Source organism: Sciurus carolinensis, chromosome 1, assembly GCF_902686445.1.
Source record: "Sciurus carolinensis chromosome 1, mSciCar1.2, whole genome shotgun sequence".
Taxonomy (NCBI): domain Eukaryota; kingdom Metazoa; phylum Chordata; class Mammalia; order Rodentia; family Sciuridae; genus Sciurus; species Sciurus carolinensis.
In genome coordinates, this window is record NC_062213.1 from 138,198,417 (window position 1) to 138,210,663 (window position 12,247).

A 12,247-nucleotide genomic window follows, 5' to 3' on the forward strand; every position below is an offset into this window, starting at 1 on the left:
ACCTCATGTCAGATAATGGGAGTTCTTTTTGACATAATTTTTGATTCTTTTATCATCAAGGCTCAGGTCTATCTGATTAGGAAAAATTCATGTTACATCTGTGTTCTGAGAGTCTTATGCTGTCTAGGTTATGATTAACTTCTAACCATCTAATGGTAATTTAACTTTATTGAAGCTCTAATTCATTTATAGAATTGTTTTAGGTAAATAGATTAAAATGCCTGAGGGTTCTCTAAAGCCTATATACATTTAGGGTTCTTAGAATTGGACCCTAATTGAGAAATGAAGTCTATTTTCAATACAGGTCCTAGTGTAGACAAAATTACGTACTTGTCTTGATTTGGAAATTTCCCCAAGATATATAGATGAGGGAGGATCTGACAGAAATTAACAGAATGATATTAGAATGTTTGAAAAAGAATTATAGAAGTTTTCCTCTACATATCTCTTCAAGGCCTTTTGAGCAAGCTTAATTTTCATAATCATAAAAGAGCAACAGGACATTTTCGGCAAATTTGTTCACCCAACTTCAAAAACAATTTAAGTTTTTAAAAGACCAGAGGTATCTTCTTGCCCAGCACAAAACCTGATTGCTTCTCTTTTGAATACCTAGTTACAGAGTATCTCTAAGTTTATACTCTAAAAGCAGAAAATGTTTAAGACTGAAAATGATTCAGCTTCAAATATAAAGCAGAATACAGAAAACAAAATCTTGTCTCATTCTTTCTGAAGGTACTAGTTAACACAGGGTTAGTACACAATGAAAGCATAAGCATGGGTTTATGAGAAGTAGAAAGAACACATTTCCCTGTTTATGAAGGAATACAGTTTTTGAACATTATATAAGTACAATGATGAAAGACTGCTCTTTCACTTCTCCAAGTACCTTTTGGGAAATCTTTCAAAAGAGTCAACAGAGATAAAATAGTCTATCATTTTTTAAATCAGAATTAAAACTACTGAATTGTCAGCTAATATTCTCAAAAAACACTTGAGATAACAACTAATTAAAAAGAAATTTTATTTTCGTTCACAGTTTCAGTCCATGATCACTTATACCTGTCATTCTGTGCCTGTGGCAGCACAGAACCTCAAGGCAGGATCACGTAATAGAAGTGTTTATCTCATGGTGGCTGGGAAGTTAGAAAGGGTCCCCATATCCCTTTCAAGAGCATAACCCCAGTGATCTAACTTCCTTCCACTAGGTCCACCTCCTAAATGTTCCACCCTAGGAACAATACCAGAGATGGCTACCAAGCCATTAGCACATAGACCTTTACAGGATGCTTAAGAGCATAAGGTGAAAGTAACATAGTACAATAAAAGAAAATAAAATTTTAAAAATAAAAGGTATTAAATTATACTTCTTTCACTGAAAATAGGCCATAATATCAATTACAAGCTGAGCTAAAAATACAGTGGAATCTTATGATCACACTATTACTGGGTATCTTAGGTCTTTCTTGTAACCAAATTTCCTTATAATTCAATATGAAAAATAATTATTACTCCAATATATGAGCAATTCCATAAAAAGAAATATATTACTTATATATAATAGCATAACCATCAGGATTCCCAAGTTCTATACAGCCTTTTCTCTGCCATAAATTAGCTGTATGGCCAAAAGTAAGTCTGTCAATTCTCTCCAAAATTCAATTTCCTTAGCCACTATGAAAACAGACTAACATAAGCTCATTCTTTGAGAAAGGAGTCAGAATTGTGAAATCTACCTTATAGAGATCTGGCTTAAGGTGTATGAACCTTAAAGTATCTTATTCAAATACTGAACGTGGAGCTAGTGAACTGAAGAACTTAAGAGTACTAATTAAATAAAGTGAAGATCACAGGTAAATTTAATTTACAATGCTCTGCTGACAAAACAACAGATTTCTTGCATTTTCTTGCTATTCATTATTGTAAGGAGTCTCTTGGTGTCAAATTGTTTCTCAACTGTTTCAAACAATCTAAATGTAAAGTCCTATGTCTGTATGGACGGTAAGACCCTTGAAATATTTTAGATCATTGTGGAAGGTCAAAGAAAAAGTCTAGAAGATATTTGCAGTTCATTAACTATATTTATTGCTGATCAATAAATGAACTTCAAATGCAAATGAACCTTAAAGTGTCATTGCTGAGGCTGGCCACGGGGAGGTGCTAAGCAACTCAGTGAGACCCCGTCTCAATAAAACACAAAGTAGGCCTCAGGGATGGGGTTCAGTGGTTGAGTGCCCCTGAGTTCAATCACTGGTATCCGACACCAAATTTAAAAAAAAAAAAAAAAGGTGGACTTTTTTTTTTTCCCTTCTTCTTTCCTATCCCAAATCAAATCCTTCATCAGATGCATACTACAAAAACTAATAGAATACCTGGTGTTCTGAGAGAGCAATCCACTGTTTTCCTAATGTGGTAGTTTTAAAAAAAAAAAAAAAAAAAAAAAAGGGAACCATTTTTTGAGACTAAGCCTAAGACACAATATAGGTTTTTCTTATTCTTCAGCACTTTCTCACAGAAAGGAGTGGGCCACATATTACTTGAAAACCCTTCCAGCACATTTTTTAAATTAAGTTTAGAAATATACTACTGTAAAATAGAACTTTCTTTGAGGAAAGCTATTTGCGTTTTATCTCACACATCTATAAAGTATGAGTATGAGTAAACAAGGCACCAACAAATACTTTAAAATACTACTAGGGAAAAAGAATACTTTTCATATTTTTTTACCTATGTAATTTCATTTCATTCTCGAAAGCAACTCCAGAAAGTAAGCTTTATTATTTCATTTCAAAATGAGGAAACAGAGGCTCAGTGAGGCTTAAATGGTTGCTCAAGGATCCCACAGTAAGTAGCAGAATCAGAATTCAAAACCTGGTTTCTAGTCCCAGATATTACATCTAAGAATTAAGTAAAATGGTAAACTTACACTCTACATTTTTGTGGACAGATATTCTATTTAGTAAATAAATTAAGTTTTGTTGACCCAGAAAAACTTATGCATAATTTTCCCGCTATACAAAAAATTTTAAATGCATTCATGTTTAAATTATTCATGTTTATAGAAAACATCAATGTATTCAAAGATGGTTTACCTTTATAAAAATACAATATTTTTATATTTAGCGTCATGACATAATACGTTTCCACGGGTAACAGAAGTACTAGCTGTGCTACTTTGTTTTGTTAAATCCTATCCCTCCTAAAAACTCCTTTGGGGTTCGATTTCAAGTAGGAAGTAATTACAACTTAAATATAAAAGAGCAAACTTTCCCGAACACAAAAACGTTTTATTTTGAAAAGTACAGTAAGACTTCTTCAAATGGGATGGTTTAACAGGAGATGGCTGTAATCTTCGGCCAGCACCCTGGCTTCTTCATAGACTCTTCCAGAAAAACGATTCAAGAGTTTAAGAGGCGAAAGAAATCAAAAACCCCGAGATCTTTTCTCCAGCGCCGTTCTCCTCGCCCGCCGGGTACCCTGGGCGGCCACAGCGGGCTCCGCGCCCCTTTCCGTCTCCGGGTCCGCGGGTGGGAAGCGGGCCGAGGACGCCGTTGGACAAAGGGTGACTTCGGGACACGACTTACGAGGGTGTGCGGAAGACTCGCGCGGGGCAGTCTGGCTCCTCCGCCTCGGCTGGGCTCTCCCCTTCTTTCCCTCAACCCCTGCCGCAAACTCCCTGAGCACAACGGGGCCCTCCCGGCTCCTCGGTCACCAGAGCTTCTAGAGACTTTCAAACGTCTGACTTCCCTCACCGGTCCTCTTCAATGTCCTCTCGGGTCTAGGCGGCTAACCACAAGCTCCTTCCTTACCTCTCCCAAATCAGCCTCCCCGAGTGGGAACGAGAATACTGGCATCCGGTCGTGCTGGCCTGCCGCCGCCACGCCACGCCCATAGACCGCCCCGCCCCTTCTTCTCTCGCTCCTCCTCGCTCGCGCTCCAGCAGACAGAGAGCTGGAACCACAGACGAAGCGCGGCGCGCATGCGCGCCGAGGGTGGCGTCGCCCAGTACAGAACCGGAAACTTAGAGACAAAGTTCGGAGCCCCGCCTCCGCCGCTTGCTGCCCAGTCGTCTGGCCCAGCCGACCAGCGACCTGCCGACCCTTTGACGGACGAGTCGGCCCGGCCCTCGAATTCGCCATGTCTGGCTCTTCCAGCGTCGCCGCTATGAAGAAGGTGGTTCAGCAGCTCCGGCTGGAAGCCGGGCTCAACCGCGTGAAAGTGAGCGGGGGCGGCGGCGGAGCGGGGCGGGGGCAGGCGGAGGCGGCCGAGCCAGCTGGGGCGGGCGGGCACGCGGCGACTCTTGCTTCGGGGAGGACGCGCACTTGGACGATCGCGGAGCGGCCAGCTTTAGAAAAGTTGCCGCACGGGTCCCCGCGGTGGTTTGGGGGTGGGGGAGTGGGCCCTTAGTCCGCCCTTCCGCCCCAGGACTTTCCAAGGCGGGCTGGCCTTCGGGCTAAAGTGCAGCCCGCATTCCGGTCCTCCTCCCTTTCTCCCTCCCTCCGCTGTGACTCCTTGGCTGGCCCCGCCAGCTGCTGCTGGTCCGCGCCCTTCCCTTCCCGCCCCTCTTTACCATCCTTCACCAATTTTCTTCTCTGGACTGGGTATTTTAACCTTTGATTCAGGGCTGACTTATTACTTTTTTTCATTTCGGATCTTTACCAAAACTACTCCCGTTGGTACTAGATTCTTTATCTCCAAATTCTCTAATCCACTGAACACATAGTTGAAAACGAATTCTTGTATAACTTAAAATTACCTGTTAAGCCTGTTTGTTTTCGAAATGCTCCCGGAGTCTTACTAACTTTGCCCGGTACAACCTCGAACAAAGGGTGCATTTCATATCTGGGCAGTTTGCTGGGATCTGACCTCAAGGGTATCTACTGGTCTACATGCCGAGCAAGTGATAGGGTGAGCCAGTATTGGTCTTAATTATTTTGAGGTCTTGGTAGCATTGGCTTTGTCTCGGAATATTTACTTTGGGGAAAAAACGTTTTGTTGGTGTTGGTATGACAAGCTGACACTGAAGTGCTTTTGCAAGTGTTTATCTTTAAAATCCTAGACCAGATTGGCTTCTTTCTGGTGCAGTAAATAGGTTACATGTGAAACATTTGTGATTAAAAAAAAAAAAAAAAAAACAAATTATAAATCACTACCCTGCTAGAAGCAGCAAGGTTCCAAGATGATTTGATTTTACACTCATAAGGCAAGTCTGTATTTCTCTCTGAAATATTTTGTGGAGTGAGGGGTCCTATTTAGAAATGTCAGGGACCTAGCTTGCTTGGTCGTGGTAACCTCAGGAGGGAAGGGAAACTCCAATGTCTTGCTGTGGAATCTCCCTCACTTCCTGTTCTTTAAGTGTAAACTGCATTGTTGTTCATTTCTAATCCCCATATTCTCACCTCATCCCAGTGGTTAATGGTCAGTTTTGTGTGGATTGAGCTCTGAAATTGGAAGTCATCTGTTTCTTAACCATTATCATTCACATGTGCCTCTATCATAGATTGAAGTGAACCAGTAGAGACCAAAAACAGAAAAAGACCCATGAAAGCAGTAAATATAAGTGGTGCTGCTTAGCCTCTGCTGCCAAAGGAAATGAGTCCTCAGAAAATACTCCAAAGAGCTTTACCTTGAAAATCCTAGTAGTTGCTACCTCTCCAGCTCCCCAGCTTGATCCTCCCTCATGTACCCAATTCTTCTGTAGATTTTTGATTTGGATCAATAAAACCACCACAAATGATTTGGTTTTGCAATTTTCAGTTTCTGCCTGATGTTAGGGCTGTAGCAACGAGAGAGGGGCATCCCACTTTGGGATTTTAAATGAGTCTTCTCAGACACATTGCAAAGTGTGATTAGGTTCCATTTCATATTGTGCACCTATTTTATCTGTGCCTCTGTGGTAGGTGATTTTTTTCTGGTATTTTAAAACTAGTACAAACTTACTGCACTTAAAATAAACCTTTATATATGAGTACAGTTGATAAAAATTATTACAAGTGCTTAACAGACTTTTCCCACAGGTAGGTCAAGAGAGTGAAAAGGGCAACTAATAATTATGTCAGAATCAGTGTTTCAACTTTCTAGGTGGTGATTATTATTGTGCCTTGAAGGGTAGCAGCTTGTCCAGTGTCCAGCTTTAGTCTGTTTCAGGTTTCACCACTGCTTTGGATGCTGTTTTTCACTGATCCCTTGTTTTGTATTAGATCTGTTATTAAAGTCTAAGCTTAAATGTCACATCATCTCAGTGTGGCATTTGGTACCCAGTCACTTTTGAACAAATCACTCTTTACTGCAGAGAACCTTGTCTTTTTCCCAGAACTGTCAGCTGCAACAGCAGGGATCTTGCTGTTCTTTATTCTCAGTGCCTAGAAGTAGAGCTGGCACATAATGGTGCCTGAGAAGTTTGTGAAAAGGAGTTAAGTTGGACCCTACCTACATTTGAAACAGAAAATAAACAGGCACTACACTGTCTGCTTACTGGGTCAATTTGAATGAAACCAAATTCTGTAGACTTGTGAAAGTTGATTAATGTCCATTCCCTTACTTTTAACAACACGTTTTTTGGGAAGAGGAGTAAGGCAGACTTGTGGCCATTTGTAAAAGTACTTGGTACAAGGATTTTAAAAGTGCAGGTACTTCTTACTTATGGGAGTTAATAAACATAGAACTCATTATTGTGGACTGTTGTATAAGCCAAATATAAATAGATTGGAAAAGAGTTTAGATTCTCAGGACGAGTATTCTTTTATCAGGTCTGGGATACAGCTTGGAATCTATAGGTGTTTTCGGTAGAGAGGGCATCAGTTATGGTATTGACTCTTTCAAAGGCCAGATAGCCAGGGCAATGGACATTTCCAATCCCTCCTTAAGGATAACTAAGACAGAATGTATTAAATGATTACTTTTTTTCTGTCTTCTTAAACCTCAATTCAAGATTGAGAATATTGGGCATAATAGTCATCCATGTTCTATATTCGGACCATTCAGCTTTTTGTTTTGGTATTAGTGTACCATCAGATGTTAATGTTACAAAATTGTAGGTAGTGACAACTTTCTGCCGTTATGTGACTTGAAAGGCCAATAACAAACCTCAATTTAACAACCTTTCTGAGCAGCCTGCCTTTAAGAAACTGTGTTTGTCTCAATTGTGACTTAAAAATGTTCATATATGTACACGGTGCCCCCACCCAAGATTTAAGGCACATCTATGGTTTTATGCTTATTTTGTTGATATATCATCACCAAAGTATACAAGTAGTGGATAATTATGTGAATGAAGCCAGGCCTCTTGTAGTTTTAAATGTAAAGGAATATAACTGTATAAATTTGAAGAGTGATATACTGAATGCATTCTCAGTGTTTGTTTTCCTAAACTCTGTGTTAGTTATTCTACATTATGTTCATTCACAGTAGCATTTTTTCCCAATTATACTGCTTTCAGGACAAAGTAATAGTTTGCTAGAATGTTAAGGCTGTTTTTGTTTATTCCTATACTTATTTAAAAAAAAAATTAAGATGTTAAGTACTTAACAGCCTATTATTAATAAACAAGAAGTGCTATGCTTTGTAGATAGACTTAATGGTAGTTTGTAATGAATCATTTGATACTTTTAATAAGCAGGCCAAAGAAAACATACTATAAACTAGTTTTGTTTACAAGGAATGTTTAAGAGTCAGTGTATGACTGTTACTTTTCATTTAGTATATTCTGTCTTTTGAGGTAAGAGAAGTGCTATTCAGTACAAGTATTTCCAAAGATTTGAGAAAATCATTTAAACTTTACCAACTGGCATTTCCCCTCCCCCTCTTTTGTTGTGTATAGGTTTCCCAGGCAGCTGCAGACTTGAAACAATTCTGCCTGCAGAATGCTCAACATGATCCCCTGCTGACTGGAGTATCTTCAAGTACAAATCCTTTCAGACCCCAGAAAGTCTGTTCCTTTTTGTAGTCAAATGAATCTTACTGAGGTAAGTTTCCTTAAGTAAAACAAAATCCCTTTTTATTTGCAGCACTTATAGGATCATTCCATGCATTTTTGTTTAGCACTCCCAAGTTTCCAGTCTTTTTCTGTTTTGTGAGAAAGTGAGGATCTATGAAACTAGATTTAGTAGTCATGAACTAAATCATTTCTATTTCGTCGCAAAGAGGGTTAAATACAGAACTTAATAACCAGAGGGTTTAGTTTTACTATAAAACTCCATTGTTATGATAGCCATGTGTTTCTTTTATAGCATTGGCCTAATGGCATGCATATTTTGGGATCCTCAACTACTAATTTTATTTTTCTGTACCTAGCAAATATTTAGGCAGTTTAAAAAAATCTGCAGCATCTATGGGAAATGATTTATAAAATACCACCAATTGATTTGGATAAATCCTGATTTTGCTGTAATAGAACCCAGCTATAGGGCAGTGGAGCAAAGAACTGGGAATTAGAAGAAAGGGGGTACTTACATAAGCAGATGTGGAGCTGGTGTATTTGGACTGAGGTTTTACTTTTTATTCTTATTTGTTATGAAAAAATAAAACCTTAGAGAAATGAGGTATTTGAGTTTGTGGTGGTAGACACTGGATTAGATTTCTGAGGATTAAGAAACAGCAAGAAACCAGTTGCTATTTTGTTACAAAACGCACATTTCTATGTGGTAGTTGGTCTCTTCCAGATCAGATATCATTGTGTAAAAATATATATTTGTCCAAGAGAGATGTGACCCCCACCCCAAGAAAAGTTCTCTGGTAATTTACATGGATTCAAAGATGCTATCTTTTGCCATGCTGGGGATTGAACCCAGGGCCTCGAATATCCTGGCAAACACTATGGCTGAACTCCACAGCTACATTCCCACCCCTTTTTGAGATGGTCTTGCTAAGGTTGTCCAGGCTGGTCTTGAATTTGTGATCAGTGCTCCAGCCCCCCAAGTTGTATGTATAACCATGCCTGGCTAAGGATGCAGTCTTTAAAAATCCTTAATATTTAAATTAGGGCATGTATTCACTAGTATTGAACTATGAGCATTAGACTTTAACAGTGCTTTAAAAAAGATTTTGTATACAGCACACATCCTTTACTTTCTGATTTGAAAAGTTCAGGAAACTGCTTCCTAAAATACCTTGTTAAATAGATGTGCCCTCCCTAATTAAGCTTTGTAGTCTTGGGAGTATCCAGGAAGTCTGTGTATAAGTACAGTATGTCTCCAGTAAATATAGTCTTTGGTTAGGATGGCTAAGTTTTTTGAAACCCCAGGGTTTTGGTGGTGGGGTGGGGAACTACCCAAAAACCCTTCAAGTAACAGATTTTTTTTCATAAAGTCAACAGTTTAGCACTTTTAATATTTAATAGTCTACTTCCCTGCTTCTGGCAATATTAATTTCATTCTTCTTGAGAATTTTAGGTGGTTCATGTTTTCTTGATTGAAGTCCTTTTTTAAACTTCAGTCTTACTGTATTCACTTTACAAAGTGGTTTGTTTTCATTTAACATAAAATACTGTTAAGAGGTCTGGGTAGACTGTTAATAGTTTCATTTCATAGGAATATATAGGTAAGTGTTGAACTGACTTGCTCAAGTTGATAAATGTGATTAGAATAAGAACCCAGATTTCAAAGTAAAATAATGTCTGTTAACTCCAGCAGAATAAGAAAAGAACATTATGGATACTATGATTCAAAGCAATTTTGGCTAAGGAAATCTGGGCATAAAACCATTGCTTCTCAAAAACATGAATATATCTACAGATTACTTTATTCAGATACATATTATAATTCAGGAGGTCTTGAGGTGAGGTTCTTACATTTCTTATAAGCTCTCATTTTATATACTGATGTTGATGGTACTAGGTCTATACTGAATGGCATGGATATAAAACTGCATAGTAGTATTTACCCTTAAAAATGTAGCTCTTAAAAAATTTGTGTGGCTATCATTTTTTTTTAAATATGGTAAGTTAGCACAGGCAGTACAAGAAAGAAAGCATGATCAGCACACCTAGAAATAACCAGTTAACAGATGTATTTCAAGAGCAAAATATTTTTTTAAAAATCTTATACTGTAGTTTTATATTCTACATTTTAAAAACATTTAATGAATTTTCCTATTTCATGAATCTTCATAAAGTTCCAGTGATAGCTTAAATGTATTTCATTTAATATTGAAGTTTCTGAATTTGAAGCTACAGTGAAGCAGGCATCTTGGTTTCTATATGTATACTTCACCTCCAATATAAGGATTAATTTTTAGAAGTAAAATTAGGCAAGGAGGAAGAAAAATTTAAAGTTTTAATAGTACTTGATGGTTCCCACTGCTAATGTAGTACTTTAGTATTTCAACAAGAGAATTATTATTTTTTTTTTTTTTTGCTGAACCGTTGCCCAACAAACCTTAGTCTATTTGCAATTAAGTGAAACTAAAATTCTTTTTACATAATTTTTTTCACCATACCATTTTGTTTGCCTCTTGAATGGGTTTTGAAAGACCTTAAATTTTCAAATAAATGCAAAGATGAACTATGTATCTACTTATACCTTAATTTAAAAAGTAAACAGATCACATCCTTTTCTACCTTTTGTGTGGATAACTTCCCAGAAGTTGGTATGCCCAAGTTTTTACTTTTTACTATATATTTTATAGTTTTAAAACTCTTTTTTTTTTTTCCTTTTTGATATTGGGAATTTAACTCAGGGGCACTCAACCACTGAGTCACACCCCTAGCCCTTTTTATTTTTTATTTTGAGACAGGATCTCGCTGAGTTGTTAAAGGCTGGTTTTGAACTTGGATCCTCCTGCCTCACCCTCCCAGCTGCGGGGATTATAGGCATGTGCCCCTGCACCTGGCATGAAGCATTGTTTTCTAAGGCATAATTACTACTGTTATATTTTTGAGATTTGTGTTTATCTGTATAACTTTAATTAAGTCATTTTAACCACTGTATAGGATTCTATTTATACATGAACCTTAGTTTATCCATTTCTCTACTGACATACATTAAGGCTGTTTCTAATCTGTTGAAACTACTATAATAAATACCCTTGTACATGTTTTCTATGTTTATCTAGGCAAATAGAACTATGATTGCATTTTTTACTTAACTAAATATTGCCAAACTGCTTTTCCAAATACGTATTGAGTTTCTACGGCTGTTTAGAGTTTTCTTGATCTGAGACATGTATGCACTTTATTATGATAGTGTTTTCTGCAGTAATCTTAGCAAGTTAATCTGTCAGTCTTTTTATTTGTAAACAGTTAATACTGAGAATGGTTATGAAAATTAAGAGAAAGTTGGATTTTTACTGCCTACTACATCACAAGGTTTTCACATCCTGTTTTTACATTCTTTCTTAAAAATCCTGTGATGTATCTGTTTTTTTTTTTAAATAAGTTTTCCAATAGGTTTCATTCAGTTAAAAGCCCTTTATAAAATATTTGAATGGATCCCTTAAAGATAATGCAGATACTCCTTGATATGTGATAAGTGTTATATCCCAACAAACTCATGCCAAGTCAGAAATGCATTTAGTACACCTAACTTAACCAAACAGGATAGCTTAGCAACATAGTTACACTGTAGATTCAGTTATTTATACTTGTGTTCTTGTAGCATGTGAGCTATGCTTATTGCTTCTGCCTAGCACCCAGAGAGGATCATACAGAATATCCCGACCCCAGAAAAGATCAAAATTCAAAGCCTAAAAATATTATCTCCTAAATGCTTATTATTTTTATACCATCATAAAGTTAAAAGGGGACCGACCATCTATATAAGAAGTATTGTTAAAGAAAAAAAAATAGGCAAAGGATGCGAGCAATTTAAATATATACATACGCAATGGTAAAACAATGGTAACTGTAAGTATTCTTGGAAAAAATGTAAAAAACTATACTTGATACTTTAATTTGCCTTTTCCCCTCTTCCTTTCAGGTTTCCCAAACCACTGCTCAAGAACCAGTGAATATTCAAGAGAGCTAAATTTGAAGCCTGTACAAAAAGCTTCCCTATAACACATGTGCCATAATATAATCTTCTACTTTTGTCAGTCCTTAACATCTACCTCTCTGAATTTTCATGAATTTCTATTTCACAAGGGTAATTATTTTATATACACTGGCAGCAAAATACAATAAAATACTTAATATAAACTTTTTTTTTTTTTTTGCTTTATTATTGATATGAAATACACTATTGTGGGCTGGGGTTGTGGCTCAGGGGTAGAGCGCTTGCCTAGCATGTATGAAGCACTGAGTTCGATTCTCAGCACC

The 12,247-nt window shown here is 37.4% G+C and overlaps 2 protein-coding genes across 2 annotated transcripts in view; one reads left to right on the plus strand and one right to left on the minus strand.

Moving 5' to 3' along the window:
- The window catches only part of Spata1 (spermatogenesis associated 1), a 43,189-nt gene extending 38,747 nt beyond the window's left edge, over nt 1-4,442 (minus strand). The window contains 1 exon segment of the mRNA XM_047542253.1: nt 3,090-4,442. The gene's annotated coding sequence lies outside the window, so the exon portion shown is untranslated.
- On the plus strand, nt 4,017-12,131 carry Gng5 (G protein subunit gamma 5). Its single transcript, XM_047542239.1, has 3 exons — nt 4,017-4,215; nt 7,817-7,961; nt 11,910-12,131. The coding sequence occupies exons 1-2, from the start codon at nt 4,135-4,137 to the stop codon at nt 7,940-7,942; spliced, it is 207 nt and encodes a 68-aa protein (XP_047398195.1). The 5' UTR covers nt 4,017-4,134; the 3' UTR covers nt 7,943-7,961; nt 11,910-12,131.
- Nucleotides 12,132-12,247: the final 116 nt, after the last annotated feature.